This window comes from Magallana gigas, chromosome 5, assembly GCF_963853765.1.
Source record: "Magallana gigas chromosome 5, xbMagGiga1.1, whole genome shotgun sequence".
Classification (NCBI taxonomy): Eukaryota; Metazoa; Mollusca; class Bivalvia; order Ostreida; family Ostreidae; genus Magallana; species Magallana gigas.
The window spans coordinates 8514200-8535144 of record NC_088857.1 but is presented as its reverse complement, the minus strand read 5'-3'; the positions used below and the strand labels follow the sequence as shown (position 1 = coordinate 8535144).

Sequence of the window (20945 nt, the reverse complement as noted above, 5' to 3'; positions counted from 1 at the left end):
ATGTGACACTTGAAATGATTTCCAAATCTGCTAACACTTACCCTGTTTGAGGGAACAGTAGTAAGTGATAGTATACTGGGGTAGAACTATCAATAAGGTCCATGACCGATGCTGCATTCATATATTTAAATGCGTTTTATCTTAAAAATATAATTATCACAGTTTATTGTGTTTCTGTATATTAATTAAACATTCATACTACAAGCATTTCCAATTAATCTATTTGACAACCAGACCAACTATCCCACCATAAAGGATGAATTAGCATACAGGTAGTTAGTAACGTGTTAATTAATACAAACATTTTCTGTATCAATGAAATAACATCACTGTGGTGGGAAAAGGGAGGCTGTCTAGCTGACACTTAGTCAATGCGCCAAGTTTATGGGATGAACATTTTCAATGGAACATCAACATCTAAATCTATGCATGACTTCACGATCTTTGGGGATTAATATCGATCGCTTACACTTGCTTAAGGGTTTATTCATGATAATGCAAAATATGTTATAAAAATGATTGTGCAAATTAATGAATTACAGTGTTCTTTCAGTAATAATAATCATTTTTTTCCTTTTTTTTCCTTTCAGTGTTTAGTTTCTCCAGTTTTCATGGTCTGTTTTTTTTTCAAGCGTGGAACATAAAATAACCGATAAAGTAGCTAAGTTTTGTGCACCAATTTTGTGCATTAATATCATAGATATGATCGATCTATTTCATAACTTTCTTTTGGAGTAATATTTTTCACTGAAATTAAGTGCACATTTAGTGCGCATTTTTTCGGGGATTGTACATGTATTTTTCATATTCAAAGAAATTCATCTTTAAGATTTTTTTTTAACAAGAAATAATTTACCTATATTAAGTTTTAGATACTTTAGGGACGTGAGGCGGGCAACAAAAACTCGCAAGTTATCATTCTATTAAAATTATTTACATGTATCTTTATTTCTTTGGATCCTACATACATACAGATATCAAGAAAATGTTGTGCAATAACCCAGAATAGCTTAATAAAATAAGTGACTTGATCGAAAATTTAAATTCTTATTTATGAAAACAACATTTACGTAAAAGGGCAACTGATGCAGAAAAATATACCTAAAACTTTTGTATATACATGTAATTGCAAACCAGAACATGCTAAAAATATACAGAATAGCATGCACGTATATTACGCGAGATTGTTTCCCATAGTACATATTGGACCTCTCAGCTTAAAGTTTAACATTTGATGTCATATTTCAGATCATTGTAATTTGGACTTATTATTTGACATCTGAACTAAAAAAAAATACATGTATAAATTTAAAATACATAGAAGCATTTAAATATTTGAAATGTTCAAAAAAAAAATCTATAAAAAGTGTAAAATCCATAAATTTCACACCTTGCACACCTTGTCAGCAATATGAATGAAAACGTGATACTAAAAAGCACGGTGTGACAAGATTATAGGTTTTTTTTTAAAGCGCTGACTTCGCTGCTTTACAAGCTCATGACATGAATATATCAGCTGTAATCGTTCTCACCTAACCCGCCGATATGACACGTGTAGCTATATATCCGATATGTTATTATTTCATTCAATGCAAATACAATGTGTATGGCAAGACTATTCCTTAACAACAATAAAATAAACAGGTCGATATTCAAGGCTTTACAAATTCATGTTTAATGAATAAACAAAGGATCTCAAAATATTCAGATGATTATGTTAAGAATAGTAATACATTGTCAACATTCGCATGTACAGGGACGACATTAGTGAAATCTATCATTCATGGTCAGATAAAGCAATCATAATGCCTTCTTAATGATAATACAGCACTGGTCTTTACCTGATTTATTGATATCAGAAAAATGAGGACCAAGTCAATTCCCATAACACAAATTTAAAAAAAAAACAACACCGTACATGTATCAATCCACAGCAATGTCTTTACTTGAAGAGACTCTAAAGATGTCAGATCCCTTTCAAATTTGCACCTGAGAATTCCCAATCAACTGTCACCAAATCCCTAAAACCCTGTCACCAAGCTCCCAATATTTCTTTAGCTATTGAGGATTTATCTCCCTTACTCAGACTGAAGAAAATAGCACAGATGAAACACATTTGGAGCCTCACACCATGCATGACCTGAAGCCAATTTTTATCCTTAAAACAACAAGATACAGAATCATCTTGGTACCAAATCAGAGCATATACATTTTTCTTTACATCAAAATAAAAATATTCCATTAGAGTCACTTCATTATGCAATCATTGCATAACAAAGAAGAAATTTACCCCTATTGTTCACACATTTCATAACTATATTGTGAATTATCAGGTAAAAAATGAAATCTGTATCTGGTAAATTTATATATCAGGTAAAGCCTGTTTACTTGTCTACACACTGCCATACTCACTTTTATCTAAAAGCAGCATGGTAACACAGGACAGCCCAAATGATATCAGCATGTAATGGAGCTCAGATCTGCTCTGACAACCATAAATCTTGCTTTGATGATAAGAAATGTAAAAGAAACAACTGGGATGCAACTTCATTCTGTGATTTATGTAACATTCTATCTGTAGAGCAAAAGTAGCCATGAAATTTCAATTGGACACACTTAATTATACCCCTCATCAGGCCATCCCTATAGTCTTTCGAATTTGAAGAGAATTACTGATCAATGATGATTGACACATCTTAGATAACTAACAGCAAGAGCAATAAGCATAAACATGGAGTAATTCAATAAGGCAATGCATTTCTGATGCATATTTACAAGAGAAATCACATAAGTGCATGCCATATCACAATACTAGAATAAGAATCATACCAACCCCCCTAGTTGTGGATATGGGTGGGGCATCTATATTGTACCCATACATATTACATGATATGATTCCATTCAAATTTTGATTTTCATTACTTAGATTAGGACAGGTGGGCTGAGGTTACCATGTAAAAAATAGTAATATCTCCTTCTAAACATTTTAACAATGACTAATATTTCAATATCTTAGGTCATTCAAACACAAATGTCAGTATTTGTATTTTGTAAATAAGGAACTCCCCTTAAAATGTGGGAAGAAACTGATTTTTTGGCTATAATGCATAAAAACATTTCCCGGTTAACTGAAATTCATCAGTTTTTAAGGATAAAAACCATGAAAAGCTCCTAGATTCAATCATGATGATATTATGTATACTTGACTCATAATGACCTTCTCAACTTAATGCATGAAACCTCTTTTCTACAAAAAATATGCATCTGTGTGATCTTGTAAATGGTGTTAAAGCATGTTTTTGCCTTAAACTATTACAAATGGATAATTCAATGTAAAATAAACATAAACATAGCACATATTTGTCCAAATCCCTTCATTTCTTGAATCATGACTATGTAGGAAATGAAATTAAATCTCACATAAGGTGAGCAGAAATCAAAGAAATTAAAGTTTTTTCAAAATAATCCTTCGATAGACTGTTCATGTTCTTCTTCGCAATGATTCGCACTTGTCGCTTAATTCTGAGACTTGCACGTAAACTCAAAATTGGTCTTTCGATGAAAAACTAGTCGCTGCGTACTCTTACGACAAAGTCTGAGGGCATCATATATGACTGCGACAACTGATCTGCACACTTTTACAGCATCTAGAACACAGAAACCAATATTCTAAGCTCCAGTGACTTCATATCATCCATTTCCAAAGGTTTTTATTATTACATATTAAAAATTACATGTTCTCCACACCAAAAACCATCATTTTTCATATTTTTTTCATTACAAAATTTTAAAAGCATTTTTCTATCTTCAGACTACAGAAACTAATTTCTGTTAACAAGATTTTACATAAAATACTGAAAACTGGCACCTGCATACATTTTTTCAATTTGACACACAGCCCTTCAAGGTATCACACCAGTAATTGTTTTCACTATATAGCACTATAGAGGGGAAAAAATTCTTAAAAATCAGCTTGTATTTTTCATGACAAAATATTCGGAGGAAATGTTATTTGTTACCTATCTCATCAGCTAACACCATAAAAAGGGCAAGCGATACTGCATTTTCTCAAAATATCTAGCTCCAAACAGGTCTACCCTCAAAACCACGTGTTTTCCATTTGTATGTAAACAGACTGCACACTCCCCAGGAAGCTGCTGCATGTGCCCTTAAAGAAGTAGTCCCTGTGAAAAAAGATCATCACCTAACAAAATACATGAAATATCCTACTCAGTGGTACAAACATTTTTAAAACTAAGTAAAGGAAAATGTAAAAATGCAGTCAAGGGAAAAAATAATTCTGAGGTATATATGGAACTACAATTGATTGGCCGATTACCGGTGTGATACCTTAAGTCGAACACAGAGCAATTTAATGCATTCGTGTGTGACCGGTGTCGTATAATTTAAGGTCCGCCCTGTAAAATGGTCCGGCCGGACCTTTAATGTTAACATTTATGTCTGCTTGCCTTACCACCACCATCGATATAAAACATAACTCCTCTTTAGAGAATAGAAATGGTCATTTATTGAATGATGCAATAAATGACAATGAACAAAAGGCACAATAAAAAACATGTACAAAGTAAAATAAGTTACATGTATGTACATAAATATCAAAAGAAAGGAGACAGATCATAAAAAGTCAAGTTTGTGCCTGAGAGCAACAATAAGTTGTATCTAAAGACTAGAATACAATTTCGGCATAATCGACCTAAAAAATATCTAGCCAAAATTAACTGAGTCTCAAGAATAATGCATATCTGGAGAAAAAGGGGGCGTTAACCCCTAGAAGGCAACAATAAAACATTAACATGACTAGATACAATATGGAGGAGGGGTGGGTGGTGGCAGACAGCAAGTTTTCTCCATGACTGGAGTTCAGGAAAAAAGTGCGCATGCGCAGTCACAATGTATGCAAATTGCCAGATAAGAATATCACTAAATGGGGAAAAATCCCCACATTACCAACTGGCAACATACATAAACCATTTATTGTACATAAATTGTTTTTATGTCTGCTTGCCTTACCACCACCATCGATATAAAACATAACTCCTCTTTAGAGAATAGAAATGGTCATTTATTGAATGATGCAATAAATGACAATGAACAAAAGGCACAATAAAAAACATGTACAAAGTAAAATAAGTTACATGTATGTACATAAATATCAAAAGAAAGGAGACAGATCATAAAAAGTCAAGTTTGTGCCTGAGAGCAACAATAAGTTGTATCTAAAGACTAGAATACAATTTCGGCATAATCGACCTAAAAAATATCTAGCCAAAATTAACTGAGTCTCAAGAATAATGCATATCTGGAGAAAAAGGGGGCGTTAACCCCACCTTAACAAGGTAGGCGATATTTGATGAATACCTTGCCAACATCACAAATCAAATAGTGTCTATCTTGTCAACGCCCCATAAAAAAAAAAAAAAAAAAAAAAAAAAAATATGACAAATAAAATGGTAACCATCAGCCCCTGTCTGAATGGTTATTTGAACACGTAACATATATATCTCAACATTAAAACATCATTGTTAAATGAAAATAGTAACCAACAGCCCCTGTCTGATTGGATACACACAGAAATGTCAAATTACATTGAAAATAGTACTATCAGCCCCTGACTGAACAGCACACAGAAAAGAGTTTTAAAATTGTAATGCAGGAATACGGATATATTTCCTGAAAGCATTGGAGTTCCATCTACCCATTGTTTGAATTTGCAGCTCTGAGAATCCTCTCGCGGCTGCAGTTGTTGCTGCTCCAATGCGAAAACTATGTGATTGGTAACGGTTAAGATCAAAATTGCAAAATGAAAGGGCAAGACGAAGTTGTTGTGTAAAGTATTGTTTAGAGATAGGCGTATTATCCATGAAAGAAAATAGGGGGTCAGATGGAGAAGCGTGTTTCCTAACTTTGAGATAATTATGCATTGATTGGTAAGGACAAAAACATGGGTTATTTTTGTTTTGATGTAGACGAAGGGTAGTAGTGTTAGATTTTGCATGTTTAAAGTGGGGAATGTTAATTTCCACATAACCATTTTGATGTTCATCTAAACCTGTAAAAACATTACCAAATAGAAGGAAATGTTGTGTAGGATTAGGTGTTTTGGTAATTTCCCCAATGCGAAGGAATGCACAGAAAGCTAAAATAAACATAGCTTTAAGAAGCAGTTTGGTAAAAAAGGAAGAGGTTGTGTGTTCCAAAGACTGCAAAAGTGAGCTTAAAATTTCTGGAGTGATTGGCAAGCGCGGATCAGTTGTTGGTTTGGATTTATGAAAACCTTTTAACATTTTCTTTATTAAAAATGTTTGAGAAATATCCTGGTAATTTCCTAACTGAAAAATAAAACTGAGTGATGAGATAAAAGTACGAGTTGTTGATGCCGCTAATCCTTTGATGTAACAATGAGCTATAAAAGCTGTTAAATGTTTTAAAGAAGGGGGCAGTGGCTGCTCAGTCGGGCCAAAAAATTGAATCACAAAGTTTTGATAATTTAGATATGTTGCCTTGTAAGCTGAAACTGTAGACTTGGAAAGGGAATTGCGAATGAGTACATCAACTGTCTTAGTCAGATCTTGACATGAGAGGCTGGAACCAGTGTAGGTGTTTTGTCCATATTTGGAAATCTGATGAGGAATTGTGGAACCTGCAACCGAGAAAGTAAATCAGCTGCTGTATTTGCAACTCCAGGAATATGTTGTGCTTGAAAATGGATATTATGTGACAACGACAAAATCATTAGTCTTCGCATGAGTTGCATAAGCCTGGTATCTTTGGATGTGGTTTTATTGATAACATGAACAACTGCAGAGTTATCCGAATGAATAACAACGGTGGAATTAGCTAGACAAGACCCCCAAAGTTCAAATGCTATCACAATGGGTAAAAATTCACGAACTGAAATATGGCAAGATAACCACTCTTGTGCAAATTTTTCTGAGAACCATTTTGTACCAAAAATACCCCCAAAACCTAGATTGCTTGCATCCGTAAATAAATGCAGGGAGGACGTTGAATGAACAATGTGTGATGGGAAGAAGGCTTTGCCATTAAAGCTTTCTAAGAAAACCTGCCAAGCTTTTAAATCTGCCTTTGCCTCCAAATTGAGGTTGCGATGATGATGAGGCTTTTTAAGACCTATTGTCAAGTTAATGAGTCTCCTTAAAAAAGTACGCCCAGGAGGCACTACACAACACGCATAATTTAACATTCCAATAAGGGACTGTAGTTCCTGTAATGTAACAGAATGTCTGTTTTGAAATTTTTTGATCTCTGATTGCAACTGAATAAGCTTATCATTGGGTAATCTAACTTGAAATTGCACAGTGTCTAACTCAAGTCCCAAAAAAGTCAAAATAGTAGTAGGGTACACAGTTTTCTCCGATTTAATTGGCAGACCTATATCCTTTGCTAAAACATAGAAAGCAAGCAAAGAACTGTAACACTCAGGGGAAGAAGGTGTGCCAATAAAAAGAAAATCATCTAACATGTGGACACAATGTTGTACCCCAAATTTTGTAGTTAGAATCCACTGAAGTGCTGTACTAAATTTCTCAAAGAGATTGCAGGAATAGCTTAAGCCAAATGGAAGTGTTTTGTCATAGTAATACTGATTATTTATCATGAAACCCAGAAGTTCAAAATCGCTAGGATGGATAGGGATTTGTTTATATGCGTTTTCAATATCTATCTTTGCTAATAGAGCCCCTTTTCGGGTCCGACTTTCCCCTATAAGAAAAGGTCCTACCCGTAGTCATGCACTTATTAAAAGTTCTCTTAAAGTATTTCTTCTTTTTGCTCATGTACATGTATCTTAAAGATGTCTTTGTTTATGTAATCCAATCGGACATTTGTGTATCGTACATGTATGACCGTATTACTAATTAAATTACTTTTGGAATATTAAATATTGATAGCGGGTTAGATTTTGACCAATTGTATAAGAATCTGAAGAAAAGAAAACCAGGAATATTTTGACAATAATTTGCACACACTATTAAGTCCCTTTGTTTTTAAATCTCTTCCGGTGTATATGTTTTACGACAGGTGAACACGGGTAAAAGAAGCCCTGCAGGCATTCACACCTGTGCTAATCAGAATACACCCCTGAACTGTGAAAGAAAAAATGTCTCCGCTGTAGTGTTCTACACAACTTAGATTGTCTTTTTAGCTCGTGCTTTGTTTAAATTTCAGTAGGTCAGGAACGTATGATTATATACTATTAATTTATACGTCTCTAGGTAGATTTAACATTTATTTAGTGTATGATAAATGATAAGAGGCCGCATACATGTATATGGATTACCTGAACAAAAGCGATATACATGTACGTTGACAATATAGTGAACATACGTAACTGTGGTAACTATAAGGGCGTGAAAAAACAAAAGGAAGTTAATTAGAAGACACATGTACAGATCACAGGTTTACAGATCCCCTACAGAGAAGATGACAACGTGAAGAAACTGATAAGAAGAGCAGCCGTCCTACTCCTAGTTCCTCTAGACAGCATCGAAGACGTGTGGTTCCAAGCCCTGGAAGACCGCGATGAAGCCGACCTGACGGAAGTGACAGAGACCTTTACAGACTATGTGACAGAACAGTGGGTGAATGGTGACAGACTTCTTTGGAATCACTTCGGAACCAATGGACCACGGACCAATAACAACCTAGAAGCATGGCATGGGAAGCTGAAGAGGATGGCCCTACACGCGAACCCAAACATCTACACTGTCATCAAGATATTCAAGGACATCCAGAACAGCAAAGAAATTCTTCAAATCCAGAAACAAGCAGGAGGAACCATTCGGCAACCGACAAAGAAGTACGCGACCATCAAGAGGAGACTGCAGACCCTGAAGGAGCGATACCAAGACGGGATCATCGACCTTATGACCTACGCAGATTCAGCATCGGAACTTCTTCATTTAGGACATTGACATAGTGACAGTGAAAGTGAAAGGACATTAAGACAGACTCCGTTCCCAAATTACTTTGTAAATATTGTATATATACTGGTATGAATTATACTTTTAAAACTTTATGTCATTTTGAATTGTTATTTATTTTTAGACAACCATGTATTTATGAGTGTTTTAAAACAGTGCTATGTGTCCAAAAAAAGACAATTGTGTATAAAATGTAATGCAATTTTAAAACATTATTTTATTTTTTTAAATAATATGTAGTGCTAATAAATTAAAATAAATATATTAAAATTTAGTCAATGTTTTCTTTTTATTTATGCAATAATTTTAATTATAACGACATTCAAAAATGACAAACTGTTATATTATTTTTCATTCAAGGAATCACAGGTAGACTTTACCTCAGAGGTAAAGTCTACCTGTGCCCCTTTAGAAGGCCTCATAATTGCCCAGTTTAATTGTATAATGATAATTGGGCAGTAGGCGTTCGGAGAATCAGCCGTACCTATTATCAAAAAGCATGTTTTGATTGACCACAGGTACATGTAGTGTTTATTCATTCTTTCTTTATTCACTTTGGGCTTAACAGCCCATCCGTATTCATGTACATATAACATATAAGATTTTCTCCAACAATATGGTTTGATATATTTTTTATGAAAAAGATCATACAAATGACACACCAATAGAAAATTCATCTTCCACACAATAAATATTACAATATAATTATACATTTTCTTCGAATTCTGAGTGTTCTATTCAGTAGACCACTTTCATGACTTTAAAAGTAATGAAAGTCTGATAGTGTGGTAATAATCTCTCTCTCTCTCTCTCTCTCTCTCTCTCTCTCTCTCTCTCTCTCTCTCTCTCTCTCTGTGTTTTTTTTCTCAAAATATACATGCAATTTTGTTTAAAAAAAAAAGTAAAGTGTTTATTCCCGATCGTATTTGATCACCTCAATATTCTCAAAGATTGATTCCATATTCCTCTATTTACAATGTCCAATATTTTTACATGTATATAATAATGCATGATAATGCAGGATTTGGAAACGAGTAAACACTGAATAGATAAATCCGTTTCCATCGATAAATTCTACAAATTTCAAATTTTGGTATGTCCAAGTTAGGATTTCTCATATATGAAAATTTAAAGTTGAACTAACAGCGTACTTACAAAAATTGCGTTGAGGGAGAAATATAAGAAGCAAGGTATATAACCTGTGATATGTTACAAAGTGTTTTTATGCGGAAATATAAATCTTTTTGTAAACTGCCTAAAAAATAACATCCTTGCTAATTTAAGAAAAATATGTATCCCCTTGGAGTAAAAGATTGACGTCCTTACTAAAAAAGATAGTGTCTAAGAAAAGCAGGCTTGTATTGGTATAATTTATTAAGTCTCTCTCTCTCTCTCTCTCTCTCTCTCTCTCTCTCTCTCTCTCTCTCTCTCCTGACTTCCATATTAGAAAGGGGCCTAATTTCACATCACTAGATGAGATCTGCCCCGATGGAAAAATAGGATCTTTTAATTTAGGAGTAGGATTTGATATTATGACTCAAGAAAAGATCCGCTTGTTGAAATACTGGATGTAAATAATCAATATTCATATACTAGACTCTTGCTTTGCAGGCACGTAGCGGGGAGGAAGGGGGGGGTCTAATTTTCTCGCAGAAACTAATTTTCTTAAATTTACATATAAAAAATTGAATTACCATGGAGTCCCCCCCCCCCACTTTTTTGGGAGTATGTATATAAAATTGGCGTGAAAATAAGGAAATTATGAGTGAACTTGAAGTTATAACACGCCAGCCAGCCAGCCAGCCCCCCCCCCCCCCTCCCCACTCACGGATTAGGATTTTGAAGATTTCAGAAAATTCAAACTTCCCCTTTTTTTCGTTTGCTTATCAAGATTGTTTTGATGAGTCTGCCCCCCCTTTCAAAAACGATGCTACGTGCCTGCTTTGATTTACCCCGAGGATCTTTTAATTTAGGAGTAGGACCCAATACTATGGCTCAAGAAAAGATCCGCCCGCCGTTGAAATACTGGATGCAGATAATCAATATGCCTATTGATTCTTACTTTGATTTACCCCGAGGATTTTTTTAATTCAGGAGTAGGATCTAATATTAAGGCTCAAGAAAAGGTCCACACGTTGAGAAAAACTTGTTAACACCTGTAGTTAAACAATGAATTAAGTACAAGTAGTTATTACATATTGAACAAGTTTTGATGTTCATCTAAATTACACTTTTATTTAGGGGGTAGGATACAATATCATTGTACAGAAAAGGTCCACCCCATTGAAATGCTGTATGTAAATACAATTCACAGTATTTTTACCCGATGACTTTTAATTTAGAGGTAGGACCCAATATTATAGTTCAAGAAAAGGTCCGCCATGTTGAAAGAACTGTATTGTATTGTTTATTAGTCAACAGCTGTACAGCTCATAGACATATACAATTAATATACACATGTTATAATACATATACTGGTCACTTGAAAAAGGCAAGTTTATACATGAAGTTTTCTGATTACAAAAGCATTCTTAATATATTTACCTAAATTGCACAAATCCTTTACATTTTGTGTTGACAATAATAGAATTAATTTAAAGACAGAGGGTTTAATATAATAAAACTTCTTAAGGAATTTTTCTCTTAAGTTACAGTAATAGGGACATTTCAATATAAAATGATATTCATCTTCTATATCTAAAGTACATAGAGGACATAAACGTCTTTGTAATGGAACATTGTTATATCTGCCAGTTTCGATGGTAAGACAATGGGATGATAATCTTAATTTACATATAAGTTTCTTATATTGTAAAGGAATTCTTTTTGTTAGATATGACTGCAAGGTACAATGATCAACTAAATATCTATAGATTGTACATTTGGAAGAGGCATTTTTTTTTTATTTGCATTTTTCAAATTCAAACATACATAATTACTATTAAACTGATGTCAACTTCTTTTTTAAATATTATAATCACTCTTTCATACCACTTTCATTCATACACTCATTCAAAATTCAAAATTAAATGAACCTGAGGTTGTATATTAAATGGTTAATAAAAATAATAAATGAAATAATAATATTCGTAGCAAATTCCACCTCTGTAAAATATAGGTATACAATTATAAACAAAAGAGATCTTCCCACTGTGACCAACATTTTTCAAATTTCCTAAGTTGAAATTTTTGAACCGATGCATATTTCTCTATCTTGTATTTAAAACTCAAATAATATAATAGATCAACATAGTTTGGAATCTTATTCTGCTTCAAACATATATATATGAATTGTTTTGTATATAAAATTATGAAGTTCACAGGTTTATTGTCTACACTTAGAGAATTTTCTCCAAATAGTATATTGATAACATTGAATCCAACCCTCTTTGTTGTTTTTCTATATATAGACATACTAAGATCATTCCACAATGGTAAAACATTAGTACAACTAAAGAATACATGTTGTATTGTTTCTATTTCTTCTTTACAAAAAGTACAACAATCATTTGTAATGATCTTGATTTTTTTTAAATAATAGTTAACAGGAAGAATTCTGTGTAGAACTCTGTATTGTAGCCATTGAACAGATGTATCATTAGTTGTCATAAAACATATTTTGAAACAGTCTTGTATGCACAAATTTTGTTCAAGTGGTAATTCATTATTCCATCTTGATATTGCAGTTGGAACCGCTGCAGTATAGTTCAAAATTTTATAAATTGCCTTGGTACATTTTTCATTCAATAAAATCACTTCAAAATACATTGGTAAAAAAGGAGTACAATTTTTTTCAATATTTACTCTTTCAACAAACACTGATTTTAAAAACTTTGAAATAGCGCTAATAATACTGTTGTATTGCATGACATATATATCAGGCAAGTTAAACATATGTAAAAAATTATCGTATGTCAAAAAGCTCCATTTGCAGATAAGAAATCTCCAACTAACTTTACACCATGTTGGTACAATACATTAATAAAGAAAGATTTATTGGCAACTGTAATACAAGAGTTGTGCCATATTGGAACATTGATAATATTTTTCTTAATATAACCAGGCTGTTTGTTTAACATGTTCACTACCTGGTGCCATGATTGAAAAACATCTTGCCAAAAAACATTATTTTGTTTAATCATCTTTCTTATAAAATCATCCCCAAACTCTAACATTTTCATAGTAACATTTTTGCCGTTAATTGCAAAAAAAATATCCATCCATGGTTTGTGTTTGAGAGTTAACCTTTTAATCCATGAGCATTTGAGAGAAGAAACAAAATTATGGACATCCAGCATTTTTAAACCACCTTTTGTGTAATCTTGAGTAACTATCTTTCTTTTTACTTTATCACCTTTAGATTTCCATATAAAATTAAATATTGCTGTATTCAATGAGGATAAAAATGCTTTATCAGGTGTGGGTAGTGAAATAAATAGATGATTCAATTTCGGCAAAATTAAAGTCTTGGCCACGGTTACTCTACCAACAGGAGTTAGAACCCTTCTGTTCCATTGTTGAATCAGTGAAAGAATTTTTGGCAGTTGTATATTGTAATTTAATTCAGTAATTTTATCTAACTCTACACAGAATTCTATCCCTAACAGATTAAAAGTTGTACTACCCCAATTGAGTTTCCATCGGGTATGGTGAAAAACCTGATCTGAGAACTTTCTCGAGCCTATCCAAACCACCTTGGTTTTTGAGCTGTTGATTTTTAATCCCGAAAATTTTGAGAAAAACTCTAATGTATCTAGAGAATGAAAAAGAGACTCTGGTGAACCATCAAGTGTCAGTGTTGTATCATCTGCATATTGAGTTATCTTGTGTTCTTTACCATTAACTATGATACCCTTAATGTTTGTATTCTGTTTGATAAGTATGGCTAGGATCTCTGCACAGAGTAAAAATAAATATGGAGCAATCGGATCTCCTTGTCTGCAACCTCTCTGTATGTCAAATTGATCAGACAGATGTCCACATTGCAAAATAGCTGCTTTAAAGTTTGTATTTAAGATCTTAACCCAGCTAATTATATTTTTTCCAAACCCCCAAAAATGCAAAACTTTGTAAATAAACTCCCATGCAATAGAATCAAATGCCTTTTCAAAATCTATGAGAATAAGTAAGCCAGGAATTTTTAATGACTCTGTATATGCCATAAGGTCATATACAAACCTTGTGTTTTCACCTATGTATCTGCCTTTCATAAAACCAGACTGTGTTTCTGAAATAAGATAATCAAGGGTAGATTTTATTCTATAACTAATGCACCCTGAGATAAGTTTATACATGACATTTAGCAAGGTAATTGGGCGCCAATTTTTTAAAAATTGTCTTGGCTTATCACCCTTGGGTAAACAGGATATAATTCCGAGCCTTTGAGTAATGGGAAGCTCTTGTTTGCTAAATATACAATTTATAGCTGATACAATGTACAACTTTAGATCTCTCCAAAAAAATTTAAAGAACTCAACAGTGAATCCATCGCTTCCTGGAGATTTGTTATTTTTCATATTTTTTAAAACTAAGGAAATTTCTTTTTCTGTGATATTACCCTCAAGGGAATCTGAAGTCTTTCTATCGAGCCTCTGAAAATGTAGGGGATTTAATACATCTGTAAGATTTATATCAATGTGTTCAGAGTCTCTACAAGTATACAAACTTTTGTAAAAAAATCTTTACCTGTTGTAAAATTTCAGACTGATCATAAATAGTATTGTTTTCATCCATCTCCACCTTCTTAATAGTTTTATTTAAAAAATTTCGAGATTCCAGGCTGCAGAAATATTTAGTAGGTTTTTCACCTTCTTCTACCCATTTGGCACGTGACCTTATAACATGTCCCTGTAATTTTTCTTTCCTAAGACCTTCTAGTTCCAATTTTTTTTCACTAACAAGATCAATATTAACATGAGGATTTGATTCCAATTTTTCTATATCTTCTAACAAGGACCTCTCTTGCTTGTCCCTTTGTTTTTTCTTAAAAGAAGAGTATGAAATTGTGACACCTCTAATTTCCATGAGCAGAACTTCCAGGAAATTGTGGTCCTCAATGGATTCAGAGGAAGTACCTTTATATTGGTTATGCACTTGTTGTATTGTGTCTTTGACTTTTTGAATGTAAGTTTTGTCAATTAATAAAGAATTGTTGAATTTCCACAGCCCTCTGCCTCGTTTAAATGTATTGAATTTTAACTCTAAAATGAGGAGGCATTTATGTCAGCTAGTAAAGACGGTTTAAAATTATCAAAAATACGTTGCTTGGCGATCGTTAAAATAATTTCTGGCTTTTCAAAAAATTGGTTTTCCCATAAGTTCATTAGCCCAATACTTGTTAACATATTCTTGATCTCTGCAGCCCAGTTTTTACATTTGTTTTTACCTAAAGTTTCATTATACATATTAACATAACATGAATTCAAAATGCAATTTCTTGATGATAAAAGTTTCATCCAATATCTTAAAATACGTATTTTTCTGATACATTGCAGAGGCATTCTGCCCAATTCACAATAAATAACTGCATTAGATGTGCCCCTTTTAACATTAAGTATGTTTTTACAATAATTAAGATGAATTTTTTCTATATCTGGGGCAGAATGAAAGCCCCAGACTTCACAACCGTAGTAAGCAATGCTTCCTACATAAGTGTCAAAAAGGGACAAAAGCGTAGTAAAATTAAGACTCATATTACAACATTTCCTTTTCAGTGCAAAAAGCGCCTTCATACATTGTAATGACAATTGTTTCTGCGTAACATGAAATTTGCCATTGTAATTCAACAAAAGTCCTAGATAACAAAAACTGTTCACTACTTCAATTTGTTCACACTTATAAAACCACACATCTTCTGTTCGCAAAATTCCCCCATTTCTAAAAACCATTATTTTTGTTTTGTTTACATTAACCGTTAACGACCATTTCTCTGTATAATTTTCTAAAGTATTCAACATTGACTGTAAGTCAGCAGCAGACTGAGCAAAAATAACCATGTCGTCTGCGTACATCAGTAAAAATAAGGATAGCTCTTGTAATTCAATTGGAGTATTTCCATTGCTTAAAAATTCCATTTCGCAATCATTGACATAAAGGGAAAAAAGGAGAGGGGAAATTATTTCCCCTTGTAAAACACCAAGATTATTCACACAAAAATCTGATAACTTACCATCTAATAAAACACAAGACTTAATATTATTATAAAGTGAACGTAAAATCTTCAGAGGTTTACCTCTGATTCCATACATTGAAATTTTATTCCACATTTTAACCCTATCCACTGTGTCAAAGGCACGCTTGAAATCTACGAAGCCGCAATACAATCTACATTTTTTAGAGAGATATTTGTTCACAATTGTTTGTAATGCAAAAATGGCATCAACAGTACTATGAAATGGTCTAAACCCGAACTGTGCGTCTGTAATAACATCATTTCTCTCGGCCCATGACATAAATCTCTTATTCAAAATTGAAGTAAAAAGTTTTGTCATACAACTAATTAAACTAATACCTCTATAATTGGCAGGATCAGTTGTCCCACCCTTTTTATATATTGGTACAATGAGAGACTCACACAGTATATGTGGAAAATGACCTGATGTAAACATAGCATTAAAAATTGTGTGTACAAAAGGTACCAAAATATCCTTGAATTCAATGAAATATTCATTAATTATACCATCCAGTCCATGACTTTTACCTGGTTTTAAAGTCTTTATAGCATCTTCAATTTCATTCAAAGATATGTCACTTTCTAATTCTTCAAAAATTACTTCTTTTTCACCTACGACCATGTCATTTCCCACAGCTGTATGATCAATACAAGAAAGGGATTTGAAATGATTGTGTAAATCTACAAGTGAAACATTTACTTTGTTAACTTTTCTCCTACTAAATTTCGAAAAAAATACTTTAGGATTAGATTTCCTTATTGTTTCTAATAAATTGCCCTCTTCATTAAGATATTTTCTCTTGATTCTGCGTTCCAATATTTTATATTGCCTTTTACTTGATTTTAATAATTCATGATTTTCTAAAGATTTACTTTTGTTAAAGTCAGCTAGCGCTTTACGATAAATATCATATAATCGCTTACATTCAGCAGTAAACCATGGTCGGTCATGTCTAGGTTCAACATTATCTATTTGTCTACTACTCTTATTGACATGACGAGGACTGGACACCTTATGAAAGTCAGACATAAGAAAAGACAATTCATTTACAAAAGTTTTGACACCGTTTTCTAACCCTGTATTACTAGATAAATCATTCTGTACTAAACATTCCTCTAATCTATACACATTTTGCTGCAGTGACAATTTACTATCATTTACTAAATCTTCCTTCCAGCGATATCTTACGTGATCATGACTACTGAATGAATTCCCTTCTGACTGATTCAATGCTATGTTTATACCCGTTCTTAGTTCGATGTGCAATGGTGCGTGATCAGAGTAAGTGTTAAAATTACAAACTATGAACTTATAAAAGTAACTAAATATGTCAGGTGTGCTCAATACATAATCAATAACACTACATCCATTGGCACCACAATATGTAAAATCGTTAGCCATATTATCTACATGTCTGCCATTTAGAATTCGTAACCCACTTTCAATACACATCTGAATCAACTTAAGCCCATAGGCATTCACTGCTTTGTCTGAACACACACGATCAATTAATCTATCGTCCTCCTTGTAATTACAGATAGGTGATATAAAATCAGAGATTTGTTCATGTACATTATCACATTCAATATAATCATTTAACACCGAGCACCTGCTATTCAAGTCTCCGACAATAATTACTTTACCTTTCTCGGAGTATTTAGCAATTTGATTCTCTAATTCATAAAAAATATCACAGTTATATTGTTTGAAAAATGAGGATTTATCCGGCGGAATATAGATACAACATATGTATAAACATTCATTAGACTCTATTACATCACCGTTAATCTTTAGCCAGCAAATTGTGTCGAAAATAACATCAGTTATTGTAATATGTTTCCGAAACTCATCCCTTATACATAAGGCCATCCCACCTCCTTGTTTAGATCTAGAAAGTGATCTTGGTATGAATCTACATGTAAACCCCGGTACATTGAAATCAAATTCATTCTCTATCCAACATTCAGACAAAAATATAACATCGTATGTACATATAAAGTTTAAAAAAGCAGGGTCGTTAAGTTTTTTCTCGAGTCCCCCATTAATGTTCCAACTAAGCAACTTTAACTTAAACTCACTCTCTGTACACGTTGGTCCCTGGCCCTCTTGTCTGTCCTAACTGGATCCTACCCTCGGGCGTTTGCGATCCTGGCGGTGGCTAGGCGACACAGTGGGTTGATGCGCGGGTTGGTCGCGTCCTTCGCTCGGTGTATACTCGATTCCGTCGATAAAAAGTCTGTCCCGCATCAACCGTACTCTCTGGTTCCGTCTGCGCGCTTCCCGCATCACTGGAAACAGGGCTCTTCTGCGCTGGTCGATTTCGACAGGAAACTGTTCCTGAACAAAGAAGTTGGTCCCCTTCAGAGTTTTTGGAGCCTGCTTTCTCACCAACTCTCTGTCCTTAAAGTGCGAGAATTTGGCGACGATATTGCGTGGTCGCGTATTTGGGCTAGAAGGTTTTCGTCCAATTCTGTGCACTCTTTCGAAATTAATATCTTTCCGGACACGCATCTTGTCGCACATGAACCTTCTCACCGTTTCCTCACAATCCTCTGCTTCTTCTTCCGGTATGCCACAGAAGAGTAAGTTGTCTCTCATGGAACGGCATCGAAGATCCAGCATATCCTCCTTTAGCTCGTCACGTACCTCTTCCAGCTCGGCGTTGATACGGCATATCGAACCACTATTTGAATTTAATTTCGTTTTCACATCCGTCACATCCTTCTTCATGTTTTTTGTTTCTCCTTTTACTTCTTTCTGTATTTCCTTCATCTCTTTTGCCGCACCATCAAACAGGTTGCTTAAACCGCTCATGTCCTTATCCATCTCTGTATGAATTTTCCGCACTTCCTTCATTTCTCTTTCTAATTCACAGACTGATGTCTCACATTTTGTCACTTTGTTTTCCACGACGTCAAGGCGTTTAAAGATACCCTCTATTTTAGTCAGCCTGGATTCCAAGTTGTCTATTTTGTTAAGTTTTTTGTCCATTTTTTCCAACAAGTCCAAAATGTGTTGTAGCTCCTGTCTGTCTTCTTTCGTACCACGAGTGTTCGGACTGCCACCGTTAATAATTGTTAGGCTTTCGTGTAATATTTCCGAGGTTTCACTCATCGAGTTTTGTGCCATTGTTAGCGACTTCGTGTTGAGAACTGAGAACTAATCACTGACTCAATGGCCAAAATAGAAAACACTTTCAAAGTACACGGTTTAAATAATTAATTGCTACAAAACTATCAGTAACAAATACCTTAGTTGTGAAACTATGTTTCCGGCTGTTTTTTCGCTAAAAACAACCATTAAATTCAACAAAATTCAACAAAATTCACAGAAAGTTCCCGAGCGGAAAAAATTCACTACTTCCCTGCAAGTGACCACGTGATTTTTTTTGTGGTCATACATGGATGTAGTTTAATATTCATTTGATTCTTGTTGTGATATTTTTCACTTGATCTTTTTAATGTTGGAGTGGACATAAAATTGACTTCAGGGAAGTTTTTTTTATTTATTCAGAGTAGTTACACATTATTTATAAGTATTTAAATAATTGATTTTCATCGCAAGATATTTCAATTAAAGGAATGAGACCCGGTTCATGTATATATAAATGCATTGTGTCCCTAAAATGATCGTAAAGTTAATGTAATATTTAGTAGGAGAAGTTACTGTAGTAAAACATATTTATAATTAAGTTTTATCCGACGACTTTTTAAAAATGTGGCAAAGGCCTGAAATCCATTGCAAACGATTGTCCGTCTCATTGAAATAATCTTAAAATATTAAGCTATGTTTGGGCTATTTGTCTGACGGTATTGATTTTCATCTAATGGCCTTTTTATTCTTTAAATTGGTGAAGGGCCAAGAAATGCATTTCATAATGTTTATATGATACTTTTGGAAACTCATTTTGAATGATTTTTCAGAATTTATGAAAGTAATATGGACAATTATGTCTGAACTTCAATTTCTATGCTCATATTTAAAAAATATTGCATATGAGGACTTATATCAACCTATTTAAATACCCCATTGTCAATGTTCAAAAGAGAGGTACGTCCTATTGAATTAAAAGCAGTTAGTACTGTTAGTACTACCCCATATTTGGGACAACATTAGTAGAACGCTCGTTGATATTTTCTTCAGGGACATTCATCAGAATGCTTAACGGACAAACTACTTTATGCTGCATATAGCTTGCGCTTAGAAGAACTGCGTTTGTATATTTGTGCATTTCTACTACCGTGGCTATTCACGTGTGTTAAAACTGTACAGTTACCTGTATTTATTTCTAGTGCACAATGATAAAGTCACCAATACACAAATGTGATGTTTTTTTCTTATCAAAATATGTTTGTACTTGTATGCGTATGTTTGTCAGTCGTTTGATACTGATCATTTTTGAAGCCACAATTAATCAACTAAAACAACAATATTTTTTAATGTGAGCATGGAACAAAGTTAATGGTACGTAATCTTTTCTTTTTTACCTTCTAAAGTAAAAATCAAGATGTACAAACATTCCGGCAAGCAATCAAATATTGTGTATAAAACAGACAAATACCACGTGCGTTTGTTGAATCGTAAACACGTTATAGACCGTCATGCATTGCAACTCATTCACTGGATTGGAGAATTTGTTTGCCAAAAATACTGTCACGTGTTAAATAATGCTATCCATATAAGGTAGTGTACCCGACCTGTTAAATGCTACATAGGACTTCAACCACGAATTTACGCACTTGTAGTATTTTTCTAAAACGCTCAATTGCTGAGATATAAAATGACATTTTTAAAGTATAGTGGGTCATCT

The 20945-nt window shown here is 33.6% G+C and overlaps 2 protein-coding genes across 2 annotated transcripts; one reads left to right on the top strand and one right to left on the bottom strand.

Moving 5' to 3' along the window:
- Window positions 1-4504: 4504 nt before the first annotated feature.
- LOC136275370 (uncharacterized) lies at window positions 4505-6680 on the bottom strand (the record flags this gene model as incomplete). The annotated part of the gene is made up of 1 exon (XM_066084273.1): window positions 4505-6680. A coding segment is annotated over one exon (1023 nt), but the record flags the coding sequence as incomplete, so codon positions are not given.
- Window positions 6681-8305: 1625 nt separating this feature from the next.
- LOC136275369 (uncharacterized) lies at window positions 8306-9275 on the top strand. The gene is made up of 2 exons (XM_066084272.1): window positions 8306-8341; window positions 8433-9275. The coding sequence occupies exons 1-2, from the start codon at window positions 8306-8308 to the stop codon at window positions 8952-8954; spliced, it is 558 nt and encodes a 185-aa protein (XP_065940344.1). The 3' UTR covers window positions 8955-9275.
- The last annotated feature ends 11670 nt before the right edge of the window (window positions 9276-20945 follow it).

Coding starts and splice junctions, on each gene's coding strand:
- LOC136275369 (XM_066084272.1), top strand. CDS start 8,306: ATGTATATGGATTACCTGAACAAAAGCGATATACAT. Junction 8,342..8,432: donor TGAACAAAAGCGATATACAT/GTACGTTGACAA, acceptor ACACATGTACAG/ATCACAGGTTTACAGATCCC.